The 22,689-nt window shown below is 38.5% G+C and overlaps 1 protein-coding gene across 1 annotated transcript in view; it reads right to left on the bottom strand.

Moving 5' to 3' along the window:
- Nucleotides 1-12,446: 12,446 nt before the first annotated feature.
- Nucleotides 12,447-22,689, bottom strand: part of PPP4R2 (protein phosphatase 4 regulatory subunit 2) — a 65,671-nt gene continuing 55,428 nt past the window's right edge. The window contains exons 5-10 of the mRNA XM_006752673.2: nucleotides 17,877-17,970; nucleotides 16,693-16,730; nucleotides 15,726-15,800; nucleotides 15,375-15,518; nucleotides 14,400-14,692; nucleotides 12,447-14,191 (exon numbers count right to left, since the gene is read on the bottom strand). Coding sequence (XP_006752736.1) covers nucleotides 13,875-14,191; nucleotides 14,400-14,692; nucleotides 15,375-15,518; nucleotides 15,726-15,800; nucleotides 16,693-16,730; nucleotides 17,877-17,970 — 961 coding nt within the window. The 3' untranslated portion in view covers nucleotides 12,447-13,874. The remainder of the gene's footprint in view (nucleotides 14,192-14,399; nucleotides 14,693-15,374; nucleotides 15,519-15,725; nucleotides 15,801-16,692; nucleotides 16,731-17,876; nucleotides 17,971-22,689) is intronic.

The raw sequence follows: 22,689 nt of genomic DNA, 5'->3' as shown, positions 1-22,689 counted from the left end.
AGACGGAGAGGCATTGAATGGACTGTTGGGCTTTGGAGGGAGGGTAGGGGAGGGGGGGGGTAAGGAGGGAAGATCAACCAAAGGACTTCCATGCAGGCATATAGGCCTAACCAATGGACACGGACAATGGGGGAGAGGGCAAGAGCGGGGGGCGGGGGTAGAGGGTAACGTGGGGACAAGGACACACATGTAATATCTTAATCAATAAAAAATATATTAAAGTGAAAAAAAAGCCAACAAATTCAGCCTCAATTTTAAATATGAACAGAATTCTCTTAATTCAATGTCGTTATACACAAATTCTGAGCACTATAAAAAGGAATTAATATTTGAAAGCATTTTCTTCTGAAAACACAAAATTCCATTTCCAGAATTGTAAACATTTTCAGTATGCTTGTCATTTCACAGCTTTCTACCTATAATCTCGGTGATTGAACTCAGCCATAGAGATAGTACCCCTGTATTTATTAGAATATTGTGTTTCTCACATGTTCCAAATCATTTCCCGGGACTATCACTGTGTAGTTTTAGAGTTTTACCACAATCAGACAGATTTCTTAGCAGTATATACATGAATTTTTAGAATTCAACTGTTTTATTCAAAAAACGCCAAGCAATTCAGCCTCAATTGTAAATATATACAGTATTCTCACCATTTAAAGCGTTTATAGACAAATTCTGAGCTCTATAAACAGAAATTCTTAATGTTTCATTGTATTTTCTTCAAGAAAATGCCAAATTCTGTTGCCGGAGGTGTAAACATTATCAGTATTCTCGTCATTTCAGATTTCTACCTGTAATCGCGGTGAGTCAACACCGCCATGGAGATACTACATCTCTATTTACTTGAATTTCAACTGTTTCTTACACATTCCTAATCATTTCCGTGGAGTATCATTGTGTATTTTGAGGGTTTACAACAATTAGACAGTTTTCTTAGCAATATATACATAAATCTTCAGGACTTAAACTGTTTTATTCAAAAAACGCAAACCAATTAAGCCTCAATTGAATATAAACAGCATTCTCATCATTTCAAGGCCTTACACAGACATTCTGAGCTCTATGAACAGGAATTCTTAATGTTTAAAAGCACTTTCTTCTGAAAACGCCAAATTCCATTGCCGGAATTGTAAACATTATCGGTATTCTCCTCATTTCACAGATTTCCACCTGTAGTCCGGATGATTCAAACCAGCCATGAAGATATTACCTCTATATTTACTTGAATTTCAAGTGTTTTTTACATGTTCCTAATCATTTCCTGGGTGTATCATTGTGTATTATGAGAGTGTTACTAAAATTATAGTTTTCTTAGCCATATATACATGAATCTTCATGAATTAAACTGTTTTATTCAAAAAAAGCTAACCAATTAAGCCTAAATTGTAAATATTAACAGTATTCACGTCATTTAAAGGGTTTATACACAAATTCTGAGCTCTAAAAATGGAAAATCTTAATGTTTGAATGCACTTTCTTCGGAATACGCCAAATTCCGTTGCCGGAATTGTAAACATTATTAGTATTCACCTTATTCACAGCTTTCTATCTATAATCAGGGTGATTCAACAAGGCCATGGAGGTATTATGTCTCTATTTACTTGAATTACAAGTGTTTCTTACATGTTCCTAATCTTTTCCCTGGAGTATCATTGTGTATTTTAAGAGTTTTACCACAATTAGACAGTTTTCTTAGCCGTATATACATCAATCTTCAGGACTTAAACTGTTTAATTCAAAGTACTCCAACCAATTAAGCCTCCATTGTAAATATAAACAGCACTCTCGTCATTTCAAGACTTTGTACACAAATTCTGATCTCTATGAACAGGAATTCTTAATGTTGGAAATCACTTTCTTCTGAAAACGCCAAATTTGATTGCCGGAATTGTAAACATGATCAGTATTCTCGTCATTCCACAGCTTTCTACCTGTAATCCGGGTGATTCAACACCGCCATGAAGATATTATGTCTGTATTTACTTGAATTTCAAGTGTTTCTTCTACGTTCCTAATCTTTTCCCTGGGGTATAATCCTGTATTTTAGAGGTTTATCACAATTAGAACGTTTTCTTAGCAGTATATACAGAATCTTCAGGACTTAAACTGTTCTATTCAAAAAACGCCAATCAAGTAAGCCTCAATTGTAAATATAAACAGTATTCTCATAATTTAAAGGCTTTATACAGAAATTCTGAGTTCTATGAACAGGAATTCTTAATCTTGGAAAGCACTTTCTTCTGAAAACGCCAAATTCTGTTGTCGGAATTGTAAACCTTATCAGTATTCTCATCATTTCATAGCTTTCTACCTGTAATCTGGGTGATTCAACTCCACCATGGAGATATTATGTCTCTATTTACTTGAATTTCATGTGTTTCGTACATGTTTCTAATCATTTCCGGGGAGTATCATTGTGTATTTTGAGATTGTTACCAAAATAGGACAGTTTTTTTAAAGCAATATATACATGTATCTTCAGGAATTAAACTGTTTTATTCAAAGAAAGCCAACCAATTAAGCCTCAATTATAAATATAAACAGTATTCTCCTCATTTAAAGGCTTTGTACACAAATTCTGATCTCTATAAACAGAAAATCTTAATGTTTGAAAGCACTTTCTTCTGATAACTCCAAATTCTGTTGCTGAAATTGGAAACATTATCAGTTATCCCATCGTATCACAGATTTCTACCTGTAATCCCTGTGATTCAACACCGCCATGGATATATTATGTCTATTAACTTGAATATCAAGTGTTTCTTACATGTTACTAATCATTTCCAGAGAGTATCATTGTGTATTTTAAGATTTTTACTACAATGAGAGAGTCTTTGTAGCAGTATATACTTTAATCTTCAGGACTTAAACTGATTAATTCAAAGTACGCCAACCAATTAAGTCTCAATTGTAAATATAAACAGCATTCTCGTCATTTCAAGACTTTATACACAAATTCTGAGCTCCCTGAAAGAAATTCTTAATGTTTGAAAACACTTTCTTCTGAAAACAGAAAAATCCATTGCTGGAATTGTAAACATTATCAGTTTTCATGTAATTTCACAGCTTTCTACCTGTAATCCCGGTGAGTCAACACCGCCATGGAGACATTATGTCTCTATTTACTTGAATTTCAAGTGTTCTTACACGTTCCTAATCATTACCAAGGGAGTATCTTTGTGTATTTTAATAGTTTGACCAAAATTAGACAGTTTTCTTAGGAGTATATATATGAATCTTCAGGACTTAAACTGTTGTATTCAAAAAACGCCATCCAATTAAACCTCAACTGTAAAAATAAACAGTATTCTTGTCATTTCAAGGCTTTATATACAAATTTGGAGGTATGTAAACAGAAAATCATAATGTTAGAAAGCACTTTCTTCTGAAAACTCCAAATTCCTTTGCCGGGATTGTAAACATTATCAGTATTCTAATCATTTCACAGTTTTCTACCTGTAATCACGGTGATTCAACACCTTGATGGAGATATTACGTCTCTATTTACTTCAATTACAAGTGTTTCTTACACAAATTTATAAACAGGAATTCTTAATGTTTGAAAGCACGTTTTTTTTCTGAAAATGCCAACTAAAATAGCCAGAATTGTAAACATTATCAGTATTTTCCTCATTTCACAGCTTTCTATCTGCAATCGTGGTTATTGAACACGGCCGTAGAGATATTACGTCTCTAATTAATTCAATTTCAAGTTTTTCTTACGCGTTCCTAATCATTTCCAGGCAGTATCATTGTGTATTTTGAGAGTTTTACCACAATTAGACAGTGTTTATTTCTTCAAATAGGTTTTCAATATCTTGCTCTCTCTCTTCTTCAGGCACCCCCATAATTCAGATGTTGGTATTCTTGAAGTTGTCCCAGAGGCTCCTTACACTATCTTCATATTTTTAGATTCTTTTTTCTTTTTGTTTTTCCGGTTTGGTGTTTTTTGCTTCTTCGTATTTCAAATCTTTGACTTGATTAGGGCCCAGTGGCTCAGCCTCCCCAATTACCTGAGGTGGACACTCTTGGTACACACCTTTTTGGGTTTGTGCACTGTCTTGTTATAGCTAAGCCTTGATTGTTGTAGGTATCCCTGGGAGGAATTGACCTCCAGGCTAATTGGCTGTGAGAATCAGCTGTGGTTATGGTGGCAGAACTTCTGTGTTGGAGACATCCTTATGGGGCAAGACTTGCTTCAGTAGGGCTTTGGTGCTCACTGAGCCTGCCCCCTAGTGTGTCTTTTATGGATCTGAGGAATTATAATCTGACTGGGTACACTGGCTCTTGGATCTCTAAGGAGGTGCTAATTTAGCCTCTTCCTGAGGCTACCCAGCAGGAGCTATGGAGAGATCTGCAGATTCCTCTTCTTTGTTTGGGGGTTGGAGGTGCCCAGATGAGTCCTAGCTGTGAAGCAATGCAAGCTGCTGTGGGGCCTTGGGCCTTCTTTTGGATGTTCTGGGTTTCTCTGACCCAGCTGCAGTTAGGTAATTTTCAGATTGCAAAGGGCCAGGGCATTCATATGCAAAAGCCTCTGCACACAGCTTGGGTGGGGCGGAGTCTCAGGGAATCAACAGGGCAGAGCAAACAGTTATGGCTGATCCTCAGCCCTGCCCTAAGAGGCCTAAGGTCTCACTGTTCCGAGGTAATTGCTGCAAGCATCTCTGAGAGATAGCCACCCTCAAGTTCTTCCCGATGCCAGACAGTTCAGTTTCTCCCCGTATGAGTCTGGGTCCCCAGAGACTCACCTGGAACTGGCGTTCAGAGTAGTCGGGAGCTTGTGTCTCCCTCCCGATTGAAAAAGACAGCTGCGGCCTCAGTTGCCAGCCCTTTCCACGTGTGCCTCCATACCTTCTGCATTTTACGTCCGCACCTCTCAGCCTCAGTGTGCTTTTCTCTTTCCTTCTAGTTGTAGAATTTCCACTCAGCCAGCCTTCCTGTGGTTCTGGATGATGTGAGTTTTGTCTTTTAGTTGTATTTTTGAAGTGGTTGTGTGAGGCAGCAATTTTCTTATATAAATTATCAGAAGTGTAGCAAATTTTCAGGCCACTACACATGAAGCTGTTTAGTCCTTACTATGAGTGATTTAGTAGTTAGTTAAGCATCTCTTGGGAAATGTGGCCCAGTTCCTAATGTGGGTTTGTTAAGATGCCTCACACAGTGTTAGCAGTATATTTGAACTCCATAGATTGAGGTGTGTCGGGGGGGATCCAGCAGCTTGCCTAGTTGTTTTTTAAAGAAGGTTTATGGAGGTAACACAAACTACTAAATATGTCTTAACTAGAGGCCCGGTGCACAAAAATTTGTGCACTGGCGGGGGGGGGGTCTCTCAGCCCAGCTTGCCCCCATCACATACTGGGAGCACTAGGGGATGTCCTACTACCTGCTCCCTGCTCCCCTTGAGGAGTGGGCCTAAGCCACAGTCTGGCATCCCTTTGAGGACTAAAGCCTCTGGTGAGTTATTAGCCCTGGGCCGGGTCACCCCCAGCTCCCCACTGCTGCCACCATCAATGATCGCTGGCTGGCTCCTCCTTGGCCCAAGCTTAAAGCCTCAGGCTAAGGTGTTAGGCCTGGGCCGCCATCAATGATCGCTGGCTCAATGATCGCTGGCTGGCTCCTCCCCGGCCCAAACCTAAAGCCTCAGGCTGAGGGTTTAGGCCTGGGCCGGGGCACCCCCAGCTCCCCGCCACCAATCGCTGGCTGGCTCCGCCCCGGTTCCCCGCTGCAACTGCCATCAAGGATCCCTGGCTGGCTGGACGGAGGCTTTAGGCTTGGGCCGGAGCACCCCCAGCTCCCTGCCGCTGCCGCCATCAAGCATAGCTGGCTAGCTCTGCCTGGTTCCCTGCCACTGCCACCATCAATGATCGCTGGATGGCTCTGCCCAGGCCCCAGCCTAAAGCTTCAGTCTGAGGCTTGGGGCTGACATATGCAAATTATCCACCATCTTGGCTGTCGACTAATTTGCATATCTCACTGATTAGCCAATGAAAAGGGTAGCGGTCGTATGCCAATTACCATGTTTCTCTCTTATTATATAGGATATTTGGTGATTCATAATCAATAGGATTTGCAATGCCTTGTGATTATTATGTTTTTGTATTGAATATTAGAAATACGTTGCAGGTATAGGAGATTGGTGTTAAATTCCAATATACTTAAGAATTCCAAGTGTTTGTTCAGTTTGGAGTCTATGTTTTCAAATTTCACTTATTCCAACAAATGGAAAGAAAAAGTACACAGGACATACAGGTGCGAACAAGTATTTGTCCTTTGTGAGAAGGCAGCCTGTGTGAGTTGTTAGTACTGGGGTCTAAAAGAGCAGATTTATGAGCTTTGAGAAGTCTTTGGGGAAGAGTTCTCAAAGGTCAGAACTATTGTTCCCTTTGGGGAACAATAGCAATGTCCCTCTACTTAAAGAGACACATAGGTGAGACCCACAAGTACAGCTGAGATGCTCTGGGGAGGCCGAAGAATGTATATCCTCTTTTTTGGGGATGAAATGTTCTATAAATATCAGATCCATCTGATGTGGTGTGTTATTTAAGGCCTGTTTCTTCGGTGAGTTTTTGTCTGGAAGATCTATCCAGTGATGTCAGTGAGGTGCCAATCTCCCCCTTAAAGTTTATCAAGAGGTTTTTCGGGGGAGAGAACCAAGATGGCGGCATAAGGTATAAGCCTGTACGTGCTGCACCCCACAACAACATTAAAACCGTAACTGTAGACAAAGCAGCTATCATCCAGAACCACGGGAAAGCTGGCCAAGTAAAAGTCCTACAACTAGAAGGAAAGAAAAAAGCGCATTGAGACCAGGTAGGAGGTGCAGAGGCACCAAGAGCAGAGGTACGGAGGTGCGAACGAGGCGGCTGCACCTGGGTGTGCAGTTTTTTTTCCAATCGGAAGGGGATACAAGCTCCCGAATGCACTGAACCCATTTACGGCGAGATTCTGGGGCCCCAGACTCCTACGGGGAGAAATTGAACTGTCTTGCAGCGGGTTGGAAAGCGAGGGTGGCTTTCTCACAGAGATCATTGTTGCTGTGGGAGCGTGGGACTCGTGATGCAGAGGGACTGTGGGATGCAGAGGCGTGGAGTCGCTGAGACGCTGACGACAGCCATTGCTTTTTGCTCCGCCCTGGTGATTCTGAGACCCTGCCCCACTCAATTTACATCCCCATCCAAGCTGTGTGCAGTGGCACAAAGGAATTACCTGCGCTTTTGAAGCATAACCTAACTAACTGCAGCTGGGTTAGAGAGCTCCAAAACTTCCAAACGCCAAACAGAGAAATCTGCTGGTATCACTGTAGCTCCTGCTGGGTAGACTCACACAGTGGTTGCCTTGGAGATCCAGGAGCCAGGGTACACCTGGCAAGATACCAGATTTCAACTCCCTACATCCATAAGGGACACACTCAAGAAGCAGGCTCAGTGAGCACCAAAGCCCCACTGAAGCAAGTCCTACCCCATAAGGGTGTCTCCAGCACAGCAGTTCTTCCACTGTAGACACAGCGGGTCCTCGCAGTCAGCCAAAAATGCAGAGACAAAGAAACAGGTCACGAATGACAGAAGTGGAGTAAAGCAAACTACTGGATATAGAGTTCAAAACCACGGTTATAAGGTTTTTCAAGAATTTTCTAGAACCGCCGATAAATTTAGTGAGACCCTAAAGAAATCAAGTGAGACCCTCGAGGATATGAAAAAGAACCAACTAGAAATTAAGCATACACTGCCTGAAATAAAGAATATTATACAGAGATCCAACAGCAGACTAGAGGATCGCAAGAATCAAGTCAAAGATTTGAAATATGAAGAAGCAAAAAACACCAAACCGGAAAACAAAAAGAAAAAAGAATCTAAAAATATGAAGATAGTGTAAGAAAGCTGTCTAATTGCGGTAAAACTCTTAAAATACACAATGGGACCTCCAGGGAAAGGATTAGGAACATGTAAGAAACACTTGAAATTCAAGTAAATAGAAACATAGTATTTCTATGGCTGTGTTCTATCACCCTGATTACAGGTAAAAAGCTGTGAAATGATGAGAATACTGATAATGTTTACAATTCCAGAAAGGGAAGTTTGCGTTTTCAGAAGAAAGTGCTTTCAACATCCGAATTATGGGGGTGCCAGAAGAAGAGAGAAAGATATTGAAAACCTATTTGAAGAAATAATGACAGAAAACTTCCCCTACCTGGCGAAATAGACTTACAAGTCCAGGAAGCGCAGAGAACCCCAAACAGAAGGAGTCCAAAGAGGACACCAAGACACATCATAATTAAAATGCCAAGGGCTAAAGACAAAAAGAGAATCTTAAAAGCAGCAATGGAAAAACAGTCAGTTACTTACAAGGGAGTACCCATACGACTGTCAGCTGATTTCTCAACAGAAACCATGCAGGCCAGAAGGGAGTGGCAAGAAATATTCAAAGTGATGAATAGCAAGAACCTACAACTACGATTACTCTACCCAGCAAAGCTATCATGTAGAATTGAAGGTCAGATAAAGAGCTTCACAGACAAGAAAAAGCTAAAGGAGTTCATCACCATCAAACCAGTATTATATGAAATGCTGAAAGATATCCTTTAAGAAGAGGAAGAGTAAAATGTAAAGATACAAATTATGAACAAATACACATCTATCAACAAGTGAATCTAAAAATCAAGTGAATTAATAATCTTATGAACAGAATAAACTGGTGAATATAATAGAATCAGGGCATAGAAAGGGAGTGGACTATTCTCAGGGGGGTTGGGGGAAAGACTGGTCAAAAATCGTACACCTATGGCTGAGGACAGTTTGGGGCTGGGGTAAGGGTAGAGGGTGGGGTGGGAACCGGGTGGAGGGAAGCTATGAGGGGGGGGGGGAAGAGGAGTGACTGTAATAATCTGAACAAATACCATGTTTATCCCTCAAATAGGCAGCATTAAGACTTGGAAGCCTACTCAACCACAAAGACTTCTTGATGCCAGCATCACTGACCAAATACCAAGTACCATTACACCACATCTAAAGCAAAGCTTGGCCGGCTTAATGATACTTTCCACTCGTAGAAACACCCGTCCCCCACCATGGTGGAGGAGTGTTGTGCCCCTCTGTGGTCGGGGTAACTGATCTTGTCACAAAAGTTTTGTTACTGTGATGCACATTTCTTAGTGATTCACTGTCTGCCTGCAGTGCCCAACAGCACAAATCAAGCAACACATAAGGCTTCAGGGATAAACTCAGCACCTTGAAGTGGGAAGTAATCTCAGGATACATTTTAGTTTTAGTAAATGTATTATTGCCTTTGGAAAAACCTTGAAGTTTACAAATAAATTCAAAGATCGGATACTCAAATGCTCAATATTAAACTACGGGGGAAAAATACCTGTTGTTCTAAGACTGTTAGAACACAAGGGAACAGTATACTCTTCATTCTAGACAGCCAAGTAGCCAGACCTCTCATCCTAGTCAGTTGAAGTATCAGTCTTACTATCATCAATTTAAAACTCTGTATTAGCTATACCATCTAATAAAGTGGGGAAACGTGAAATTAAATATGACCTAAAATTCAAATGCATTTCCATGTAGAAACATGTTAGTACCCCCCCCCCTTTTTTTTTTTTACTTCAGAGATCACCTTCGGTGCAGTATGTATAAAGAAATGAGAATCCAAAATTGAGAGCAATCTACCCACTTAGGGGGATTTGAAACATCTTACCATGTAGTTGTCTGAAAGTGAGATTTCTAAAATGATTCTAAACAAATGTTATAGCGACAACTTAATGCCAAGAGAAATTTGACATATAGTAAATATAAATTGTCAGATATTGAGTTGCTCAGCAACGAATAATTGTCCATTCAACTCAGATGCATCCTCTTTGCAAAAATAGTACCACTTAAGCAGCAGAGCTATAAAGTAATGAATACATTAACCTCCCTCCCTGTAGACCAGGAAGTGCGAATGGATCCTGAACTACGAGGACAGCAGGATGGGGGAGCAGGGGAGGGCTTTGTGAATTACTATAGCAAATAAAATATTCCACACATAGACTTCTAATGTATGTTTTATTGCATTATGAAAATACATTTGGCAAAGTAATCTAGACTCCAAGTTGAAATAAAAACTCCCAAAAGTGCACTGATTTTTTAAAATGTGAAATATTAGATGTATTCTAACATCCTCGCATTCATATTAGGCCGATAATCCAGTAAACCTAATAACTGCATATAAAATGACAAGGTGATTTTGCGTTCATCCATTTTAATAGCACAAATCTTGAGAGAACTGAACGTCATTTGACCAAAACCAATGCATTGAAGAAATTCCTGTTCAGAAGACAATTTGAAACGCTACCCCACTTTTTATTTCCTTTGCTTCTACAAGTTGCATTTTCATCCGTACCACAAGATACATTTCTCATAATCACACATTGTAGCGGTTTTAGATGCTGCCCAACTATCTTTACAGGTAAACTAGTATATTATTTAAAAAATTGCTGACTTTGCCCTGGCCGATTCCTCAGTGGCAGAGCCTCAGCCCATAGATGGAAGTGTCGCAGGTGGATCCGGCCAAGGCATGGACCGCGATTGGAGGCTCAATCCTCTACCCTGCTGGGGGCACGTGCAAGAGGCACCAAATCAATGTCTCTCTCACGTTGATTTTACTCTCTCCCCCTCCCACTCGCTCTAAAAAATGTTAAAAAATATCCTGTGAGGATTAACAACGAAGTTGACTTTACAAATGTAAAAATGCATAAATACATGCCTATCTACACCAGCAAAGCGAAATACTCTTGAGCCTCAATGTTTTCACAGGTCACACCTTCTGGCCATGATTTCATGGATGACTTTCCATGCTAAAGCATTATGGCCTACTACCACTGCTCACAGCACACTGTTGACAGATATAGTTAATAAATCCTAACTGGATTAAATTTATCTAATAATTAACACTTTCCCACTAATTTCTCCCCTGCTATTTAGAACTGAAAAGCTACATTTAAAAAAATGTAGTAGGATAATGTTTTATTTTAAAGGGAAAAGTGCTACATATGTATTACCTGTATATTTTCACTTTTTTGACCAGCAAGAATTTCAAATTCTTTTTGCATGCTGGCCAAAAAGGAAATTTTATTCATTGAAATTAAAATTAATCATTACAATCCTTTAGATCTTTTCATCTGACTTTGCTGGTGGTATGTTAAGAAAATGTGCCTAAAATTAGTCTTTAAAAAAAGTCACACCTGACCCTGGCCGGGTTTCTCAGCGGTTAGAGCATCAGCACATGGACTGGAGGGTGACAGGTTCAATTCCTGGCCCTGGCCGGGGTGCATGGGGGAGGCAACCAATCCATGTCTCTCTCTCATATCTATGTTTCTTTCTCTCTCTCTCCTTTTCCCCTTCTCTAAAAATTAAAAAATCAATGGAAAAATATCAGTTGAGGATTTAAAAAAAATTCACATCTAAATCAGTTATGAGTATAACTGACATTTTCATGAAGCAAAGTCTAAGTGCACCTATGCACACCTGTGGAAATTTACTTCCGAATGGGCATCAGTATCTTAAATCAGCGGAACAAGGTTCCTCAGTTTAACTACAGAGGTAGTCCTTCTATCCTAAAGATATTCATGAGCATTCTACAATTTTCTGTATAAAAAGCAACGTGATCTATGATCAACATATGAAACAAATATGAAATTAAGCTATAGATCAAAATGCAGATCTCTCATAGAGTTAAGTGACATTTTGGTACATTCACCATTGTTGTACTTTATTTAATAAAGATATACATTTGCCCTTGCAAAAATAACAATCGCAAGTTTACAAATAAACCACAGACCTCAAAGTCATGATTGCTAAAACTTCAACCTAAAGCAACAAAGTAAATCTATTTGTTTACAAATGGTCCATGGCACAATTAAAATAAAAATATCAAAGGGTCACAGGGTCCTAAAGAACAGGTTCATTGACAATAATTTCATAAATATGCTAAAGAAAATTTCAAGATTTCTTAACATGTTTACAATCTGTTCTCCTTGGCAAAATACCCCTCAACAAAATAAGGTTAATAGGTCACTAAAAAAAAATATTGCATTTAAAATTTCCTTCATTTTGACATTTTTGCAACATTAAAAAGTGTGTGATTTTTCTCCAGTACAGTAAATCAGTACTGTTCTTATTTTGACTACCACATATTCATAGATATATCTAGCTGCTGTGAACCGAAGTCAAGCCAGTCAGTAGTATGTTACCCTACAAACATAAATGAAGCCAAATCGTCCTGGTATTTTTAGTCATAGCAATTTAAGTAGTCAAAATGCAAAATTGTAGTTGCCATCCAAATCACCCAAAACCATTATGATACAGTGTCAGAAATTGTTTGCATCAGTTTTATAAGTTCATCTGTTTACTTCAGGTATCTGAAACTAAAAGAGATTTTATTTTTGATAAAAATGTACTCAAATATTTCATAACATTAGTATTTATTGCTTTATATGAATACTGTATTGAAAGCCCAAGCATTCAGTTTACACACAGAAATTTACAGTTATATACCGCGTCACAAAGGCAGTGAACACATTACATCCTACAAAATCTACTTTACAGAAATTTAAAAATTCTAAATATCAAAAGGTACAGCCAAAGAAACAGGTATAAATTTGGCAGCCAGTAATTTGACAGGAAAATTGCATCTTACATGACATTAGATATGTGAATTTGAAAATATTGAGTTTACAGTAATTATTGTGCTTTCTGTTGATCTGAAAAATATAACACTGGCTGTTGAAGAAGCATGTTCAAAAATATTTAATTCACTTCAAAATGTCATACAAATTATGGTGATTTCTATGCACCCCTAAAGCTTTAGTCATTTAGCTCCAGTACATTACTAAAGTAATATATTAATTCTTCCAGTACAGTGGTGTTTCATATCATTGACATATTATACTCTAGAATAATTTAGAAAGAAATGTGTAATATTCACAATGTTCAGAAAAGCAAGCAAAAAGTTAAGGAAACTGCTCAGTTCTGAGACGTTCTCATGTCAGCTTTATAAGCATTCATTCTACAAAATAGTAAGCTCATGTTTGAACACAATTTCCAAGATAAAGGACATTTTCTCATAAATAATGAAGTCGTTTCAGGCACCTCAGAGGTATACAAAAGAATTTGTTTGAACAGATCTCTTGGAATGTGTTTAACCTGGTATTTCAACAGACTCTAGATTTCCAGGGTTTCACAAGGGCCAAATTTTATTTGAGTTACTTAGAAGAGAAAGAAACTGTCTTCTGAAAGAGTGAACTTAGTCATGACCAATAGAAAAAGTATCCACTGTATTTATTCATCTCTTATAGAAACAGAAAAATATAACATTTCCCCCTTAGAATAATATATATGTGTATATATATGTATATATATATATATGTATGCATATATGACTTAAAGTTCCATTGTACAGTCAAACAATAAAATCTGGAAATCAGCATGAAACCCTAAAATTCACGTTAAAATGTTGAAACTATGACCAAAATATGAAAACTGCTAGAGCTGTCAGAAAAAGACAAGACAAAAAGCTTTTTTGTGTATGTATAAACTAAATAATCTCCAAAAGGTTTTCAAAATTATAATTACTTTCCAGTTAAAAAACTTTAATTCTAAAAAAAAAAATCTATACACACAAACCACTGATTTGACCAAACCAAAACAGTCAGCGGTAAGCAGGACCTATGGAACCAATATTCATAGTTCTTACATGTACAACTCTTTCAGGATTTATCCCACAAAATACTTTATATTACAACCTGCTTCTCTTGTAAAACTAAAGGTCCACTTTATTACATAAAAGTTTTATACAGTGTAAAACCAGAACTGTATGTAAAATACTGTCTCTAATTAGTCTTGTTCCATTGGTTCCTCTGTGACCTCTGTGGCTGCATCATCGTTTTCCATGGATGATTCTGAGAGAACCTCTCCAGTCTCATTAGAGCTGGGTTCTGCCAATTCCTCTGTTTCATGGCAATCAGAGCCACCACTGCCTGGGCCTGTGTTCTCACTATCTTCAGAATGGAAATCTTTCCCGGCTTGAGTCAGACCAGATTCCTCCATTTGATTATTTTCCTCAGAAGTCTCCTCATTCACAGTTAAGGCATCAGATTCTTTTTCTTGATTTTTTCTTTCAGGGATCATTTCTCTTGATGTCATAAAAGACTCTAAAAATAAGCAAATGTTGTAGTTAAATTTTATTTTCAAAATACCTCCAATTTCATGAATTGTGATATTCTACAGTTCAAAATCATATTCCCTGAAATTGAGCAGCAACTATATAAATGTGGGAGAAAAGCCCAACATCAGCATTATGTTACGTTCTTTATTTGAGGATCTCCTTACTCCACCCTTTTACAGATGGTTTCTAAATACCTTCTTCTTCCTCCTCTTCCTCCTCCTCATCCTCCTCTTCTGTACAGTGTTGCCTGGAACAAGCACTTTCTTTGTCTTTATCCTGAGATGAAGATGATGCATCTGTTTCTTCTACCAGAACGGAAGAAATTTCACTGGAAGATGTCTGACTGGCTGTCTCCCTGACTTCACTTTCTCTGTCAAACCGAAGTCTTTTTACCTCATGCCCCTCAGCGTCCACAGCATCTTCAACTGGATGTTTATTTTTCATTGGGCTCACTGAGGAGCTTTCTGATCCAGGCGTTGGAGAATGACTGTAAATGGTTTTTTTAAGTGTCATTAATAAAATTATTTTCTTCATCCTCTACATTCTCATTTTAAAAATCTAATTATTTTTTTAAATTGTATTTCACTGTCAAAGTTAAATTATACCACCTGGGCCAAGAGAGCACGAGAAAATTTTCAAGGGAACCTAAACTGTTTAATGAATATTTACCATTTGGAACTAGTCAACAAGTTATATGACCTTTTTGGTTCAATTCTCCAGTAAGTTAAATGCTCTCCTATAATAAAACTACAAGTCTTCCATATGGGCATGCTCTTTAAATCCTCTCACTCATTCAGTCTTCTTTCCCTTAAATGATGCAGAAAATTTGATGAGATATAAATGTTTCATTTTATGATCTATATAATATTATTCACAAAATTTCAACTCATTTACAAATATATTTTCTAGTAACTTTCAAAAAAAATTAAAATACATCATGACCACCTTATTTTCGTAAGACCCCATTATAAGGAGGACCTCCCCAATTTAGCAGTTTTAGTCTTTTCTATGCCCATCTTCAGTATGTGCTAAAGCTCCTATCACATTAAAACCTGTCCTATACCTCAAAACCTTAGTAAATTATAGATAGTAAACAATGAGTGCTGAAAATCACCAATGTTAATATTTTATAAACAGTTTTTGTTTTTAAATATAAATCTCAAACACACCTGTGACTTTTGTCCTCAGTTTGCTGTAAGTTTGAATCTTTGTCATCTGTGCTCTCAGGCAAGCCATTGGTTGTCATGGGGACTGACATAGAAACCTTTGGTCGATTAAGTGGCCTAGGTGTTCCTGGCCCATTGATATTAGCCCTGTGGTAAGACAAGTGAACATCATTTTCCCATTTGCTAAAAGTCATCCCTTTCAAGGTCATTCTGACTTTCAGATCCACATTAACTAATTCTGTTTAGTATATTTTATTATCCTCTTAATCCTAATTTTAGAAAAAGAATATTGAGCCTGCTATTCAAAACTAAAATATGTAAACTCTTTCTTTGGATAAAAATCAAGAGTCTTACCTTTCAGTATAAGTTGGTGAATTTCCAGGAAACATAACACCATTCATTCGATTTAAACTATTAGAATTGTTTTTCCTATGAGACAAAACAAACACTGTTATGGATGGGTTCATGTATTAGTTTTGACAGGAATCAAGAATTTTCATCTTTTGTAAGATATCACTGTTGCAAAACCAAACAATAAGACCTCTGTGAGAAATAACAATCATGGGATTATCTTAATAACATGTATATTCTTGAAAAAATTCTGTAAAGAAATTCAGTTTTTGTCTATTAAATCAGAGATTTTTTTAACCTTAACACATTAAATGCCCAGTGACTGACACTATACTTTCTTTCCGGAAGACACAACAGGCTGGCACTTAACGTGTTAAACCAACTTTTCTCAATGGGAGGCAACGTCCTCCTCCTCACAACCCCTCTACCCCACACTGCATCCCAGAAGACATTGGACAGTGTCTGAAGACTTTTTTGGGGGAAAAGGGGATACTAGTGACAGCCAGGGAGTAGAGGCCAGGGGCACTGCTAAACTTCCTGTAATTTCCAAGATATCCACTCATTAACAAAACATTAATAGTGCCAAGGACTGTACCCTTAACCGATATCTTAATTTGCTATATAAATCTGGAGAACTGGAAACAGTTTTCCATCATGAAGAGGAATGTAATCAAGTAGCCAAATTTCTAAAGATGGCCTGAAAAGGTATCTAGGATAAGATCCCAGGGCCCTGAGTGCCATGAGAATACATAAATCCAACAATGTGAAGATTATGGTAAATCACAAATCTCCTTAATCCAAACCCCTTTATTGCAAAAACACACAGGTAATATTATTGGTAATATTCAATTTTGGAAACTGGGTGATAGATTCACAGGTATTTATAAATGTAATTATGTTTCATTACATATAAAATAAATGTAATTTTTTAAGACTAACATATTAGAAATAGAAAAGTCTCTCTACTTACTCTGAAGAAGGATATACACAGCTAACCACCATCACATTCTGCAAGCAAAAATTGGTGATTTAACATGAGGAAAAGTACTACAGTGTAAGTTTAATCATTTGTTTTTAATTTCTCAAATTCATCCTGGTAGGTTAAGTTTCTATTTATTCTGATTTTACTAACAAAAATTTTAAAATAAAACTTCACAAACAAAAGACCAAAATCTAATATCGTACTAATGCATTTATTTTTTTTTACTCTACTTTAGTTACTTTGGAGCCCTAACATTATATATTTCATGTAATAAAGTAGAACCACCCTCTCCTTATTGTAGTTAGAATCACCCCCAAGATACTTAGACATTGAAGTTTTAGGCCAAGTATAAATGAATTTCCTTATAAGCAGTACCAATCAAAGCCTGATGTGTAGTATCATATACCACAAGAGATTAAAAACATTAATCTGGTAAGGCCTTATGATCTACTGTAAATGACTAAGTAACAGTTTTGGATTCCAGCTCCCAGGGTAAATAAACTGAATTTGAATTATAATCTTAAAATGAACACTGGACTAGGATCAATCACCAAGTGAGGGGATTAGCCACCCACGGGTCCCATCTTGGTTTCCAGGGCTCCTTCACCTTCTTTACCTAAGTCAACTTCCTCAAACACCTTGCTGTCTTTGCTTATCATGCTCTTCCCTCAGTCCGAAATGCCCTTTCCTTATTACTAATGTCACCTCACTCACAGAAAACCTAATGTTTTCTTCATTCTTCAAGCTGACCTTTACCTTTCTCAACATCTAATTTAATGCTTTGTATCAGTGATTTTCCAGAGTTGTGTACATCTCAATTCCAGAACTGAAATAAATGAATTCCATGGATTAACACATTTGCAAAACACTCTATTAAAGTTAAAATATCAATTATAGAACTTCATAGAACATTTAATATATTGATGTATACTATGAATATCCAGGAGAGAATCCTAAGTTGCTTTCCTAAACTTAATTGATCATAAGCTCTCCTCTGCCCCTCTATTAAATCCCTCCGAAACTCTGACCACAATTCAGACAACAATTTGGGAAAAACTTCAAGTAGGTTGAGAAACTTATTTCAAGAAAAGGTGACTACAACAACTCTTAATGCGTTTTTTTAAATCTATTATGTTACAGTATAATATAATTTCAATTAACAAAATATATACCTTCTCTACTCCTCTGAGAAATTTGTCTGTTCCTGTATAATTTCTCCTTGGATCTGTTAGCAATTCACATAGCCGCTGAATAGTAAAAGGGATACTGTAAAAGAATATAATTTTATAGTTTGAGGTCCATTAATTATTAAGAAAATTAGAAACATTATCAGCCTCACTTTTTAAAGCTTTTATCCATGTGTTAAGCTACAAAAGAAAATGCTACAATAGGGGAATGAATGAGTCATTTAAAAACAGGCAAGACAATAGGCACACCTATCATTTTATTTACAAAGAAAACAATTTTCCCTTCCTTGCCTTAAAAAGCAATACAGAATATCCAAAATTAACAGAAAATTTAAAAACTGGAAAAAAAAATTTGTTTCAACTCAAAACTTTTTCCTCAATCATTCTTTTGCACACAAAGATTTCTTTAAAGTCTTCAAATAAACTATGTTTTGTTATCTGATAGAATAAGACAAATAACTCCAATGGAAAAGTACTAGAGGTATGGTTCTGCTTTATAATTATAACTAGAGGCCCGTTGCATGAATTCATGCACAGGTGGGGTCCCTTGGCCTAGCAGGCAATCGGGGCTGGCTGGCTAGGGGGAGGGACTGCGGGAGGTTGGCGGGCCACGGGAGGTAGGTTGTGGGAGTGCACCTGACCACCAGGGGGCAGCTCCTGTGTTAAGCATCTGTCCCCTGGCGGTCAGTGTGCATTCTAGCTACTGGCCGGCTGTCTGGTCTTAACAGTCGCTTAGGCTTTGATATATATAGGTACATCTTAAGTGTACTACATGATAGCAATATACCTGAACCTTAGCCCCTCTTCTAGATCACTACTCTCCAAACCTTAAACACACCACCACAACCTGTTACTTCCTCAGTAAATATCTCATAGTGACATTGTAATTAAAAGTTTATATATTAACCAAAAAATAAACAAAAAAGCACCCTGTGTTAAGAATTTTAAAATCCTTGCCCTGCCCGGTTTGGCTCAGTGGATAGAGCATCGGCCTGTGGTCTAAAGGGTCCCAGGTTCGATTCCGGTCAAGGGCATGTATCTTGGTTGTGGGCACATCCCCAGTGGGGGGTATGCAGGAGGCAGCTGATCGATGTCTCTCTCATCGATGTTTCTAATTCTCTATCCCTCTCCCTTCCTCTCTGTAAAAAATCAATAAAAGAACATGCTTTTAAAAAAAAATATTTTTTGAATCCTTAACTGGCAAATACACAGATTTACTTTCCATCAAGTAAATTTCTTTCACACATCAAAAGCTAATACTTTCTCTTAAATTAAAATGAGCTTTAAAAAAATGAGTATATTTAAGCTTCCCATTTAACACATTTACACTAAATGTTTGGCTAATTTTCTCTAGGAAGGTTAAGTAAAACTGCAGCCAATTATGAACTATTTATGTTTGGGTGATTATCATCATCGCTTTCAGGAGGAAGATGTATTATGTTGCATAGCAATGTCGGCAAAATTCATTTTCATTCACAGGCACTTTCAGAAGCCTTTAAAGTCATTTTGTCAAATGCCCAAGAGATGGCACTAAATGTCAAACACTTCCCTTCCTCACTTGCACAGGATTATATATTATTTACTTGTAAATAACAGAATCCATTGGAAATTTTAACATTTTAATTTTGAACACTGCACTAAAAGGTGTCTTTACATACAGTTAATATTTTCAGAGAACCAAGATGGCGGCATAAGGTATAGACCTGTGCCTGCTGCCTCCCACAACAACACTGAAACTACCAACTATAAGACAAAACAGCTACTATCCAGAACCATAGGAAAGCTGGCCCTGTGGAAGTTCTACAACTGGAAGGAAAGAAAGAAGTGCACTGAGACTGAGTAGGAAGTGCAGAGGCGCCAAGAACAGAGGTACGGGGGCGCACACCAGGCGGGCTGCAACTGGATGCACAGTTTTTTTCAATCGGAAGGGGTTACAGACTCTCGAATCCACTGAGCTTGTTTGGGGCGGGACTCTGGGGTCCCAGACCCCTACGGAGAGAGGCGGTATGGCCTTGCAGTGGGTCAGAGAGCGAGGGAGGCTTGCTCGCTGGCACTCGGGGATGCGGAGACGCGGAGGGAGTCGCAGAGAGGCGAGGAGTCGCGGAGATGCCATTGCCCTTTGCTCCACCCTGGTGACTCCCGGGGACCCCACCCTACTCAATTTACATCCTCACCCAAGCTGTGCCAGTGGCACAAAAGGAACCACCAGCGCTTTTGCAGCTTAACCCAACAAACTGCAGATTAGCCACCCAACAAAAGACAGAATGCCAAACTGCGTGTTGACCAGTTAAAGTATGCTGTCCAGCACCTGCACACTGCTCTCAGAAACTTACAGCATCGGCGATACGCAAGGGAGCAGCAGGAGAGACAGCGAGAGGAGCTTCTGTCTCGCACCTTTACCACCAACGTGGGATGCGGCACCCCCTGCGAGGCTGCAATGCCCCCTGCAAGACTGCAACGCCCCCTGCGAGGCTGTGCAAGGCTAAGACGGCCCTTGTGAGGCTCTGTGGGCCCCTGGGAAGCCGGTGGAACCGCGTGAGCTGCCCAGACACTTCGTCGACGGCCCGCGAACCAGCGCGCAGCCCACGTAAAACTATCACCTGAAGGGCGAGAGGGGTGAGAGGGGCGAGAGCAGCTGTAGTGTTGCTTTCTCCTCACTTTTGGTAGCGAAGTCCTCATTTTAAACATAAGAGGACACATTATTTTAAAAAGCCGTTACGTGGCTCCGTACCCCTTCTGAGTGGAGTGTGAACAAGTCCTGAGAGACCTTTCCGAGCACAGGGACACACCGCGGATGGAAATAGCTACATTTTCCATGTGTATGACCTTTGACCTGTCAACACAAAGCGTACACCTATGGATGAGGACAGTGGGAGGGGGAGGGGTAAGGGCAGAGGGTGGGGTGGGAAATGGGTGGAGGGGTGCTATGGGGGGAAAAAGGGGGAACAACTGTAATAATCTGAAAAACAAAGATTAAAAAAATATATTTTCAAATAAATAGGAGGGCCTATTATACGCTAGAAAAACTTACTGGCCAAGCAGATAGACATGTAAATAGTTACAATAATAAAACGTAATAATATTAAGTACACACAGTGCAATGAGGATAGAAAAAAATGCATGCCAGGGAAGTAAGCATGAACGTGGGAATATTTAATTTGAGGTAGGTCTTTGAAAGGAGCATAAGAATAAACCAGATAAATCAAAATGAATGCTTGGTACAACTATAAGAAAGATTTGGTTTCTGTTACTCTCCCATTACACATAGCACACAAAATAGCTTATATTTTATCTCCTGCAAATATTAAGGCTTTGCCCCAATAAAATTCACTAAATTAAGATACATGTGCCAAAAAAAAGGGAACGAAAAAGGACGTAACTCACTTTCAATGAAAAACATGAACCAGAATCCCTAAATTTGGGTAATGGGGGAAAGATGTTCATTAGAAAAGGCATACTATAAAATAACTTAGCAGAAAAATATTTTGGGTTATTTCAAAAATAATACATTGTTTACTCTGTAATATATTACCTTTATTTTGCCCACACTGTAACATGGAATTTTTTATAGTATTTAAGGAACTGAAAAAAACACATACGTTTAAAAAGGCCATGACTAGCCAGCATTTTTAAAATAAGAATGCCTACAAAGCCTAACACACACTGGCTAGGTGACTGGGGGACCTTGCCCAAGATGAATTTACTTGTCTTAAATCATGATGTTCTTATATTAGGAAAACAGGGATTCTGAAAGCACACTTCTTACATGATATACATAAATCACTTAATAGTACCTGAAATATTTTATGAAGCGTTCAATAAATCTTAGTTCCTATTATCATCCTGGTCCCACCTACTATTTAACGGAGAATGCAGGAAGACACAAATGCTCCAAAAACCAACTATAGAGGCACAAAACCAAAGATATCTCTGTTTTAAAAAATATTCCTTTTAATTCCAAGGAAATAAGATTACACATTTTACATTAGTTATATATCTTAGTATGACTGCAGTCTGTCCCTGTTTACTGAAAAACTATAAATGGAAGATTATAAGAGAGGGTTTCGTGTGCCAGCAAAAGTTACTGGCGTGCCATGTTTGCCACGCGTGCCAGGGGTTGCCCACTCCTGTCCTAGGCCAATGGAAACCAAGGAGAAAATAAACAAATGGGCTGACATCAAAATAAAAAGCTTCTGCACAACAAAAGAAACCATCAACAAAAAAACAAGAAAGCCCACTGCATGGGAGAAGATATTTGCCAATGTTTTCTCCAAAAAGGGTTTAATTTCCAACATTTACAGGGAACTCATACAACTTAAAAGGAAGGTAACCCAATAAAAAAATGGGCAACAGACCTAAACAGATACATTTCAAAAGAGGACATAAGGAAGGCCAAGAGACATATGAAAACATGCTCAAAGTCACTAATCCTCCGATCCCTGGCTGGTTTGGCTCAGTGAAGAGAGCCTCAGTATGTCAACTGAAGGGTCCCTGGTTCAATCAATTCCAGTCAAAGGCACATGCCCAGGTTGTGGGTTCGATGTCCAGTGGGGGGCATGCGGGAGACAGCCGATCAATGATTCTCTCTCCTCATTGATGTTTCTCTCTCTCCCTCTCCCTTCCTCTTTGAAATAAAAAAATATATTAAAAAAAAAAAGAGAGATGCAAATCAAAACAACGATGCAGTACCATCTCAAACCTGTCAGAATGGCTATCATCAACAAATCAACAAATGACAAGTGCTGGAGAGGATGTGGAGAAAAAGGAACCCTCATGCACTGCTGGTGGGAATGCAGAC

The sequence above is a fragment of the Myotis davidii genome, unplaced genomic scaffold (assembly GCF_000327345.1).
Source record: "Myotis davidii unplaced genomic scaffold, ASM32734v1 scaffold630, whole genome shotgun sequence".
Lineage (NCBI taxonomy): Eukaryota > Metazoa > Chordata > Mammalia > Chiroptera > Vespertilionidae > Myotis > Myotis davidii.
This window is presented reverse-complemented; position numbering and strand designations above follow the sequence as displayed.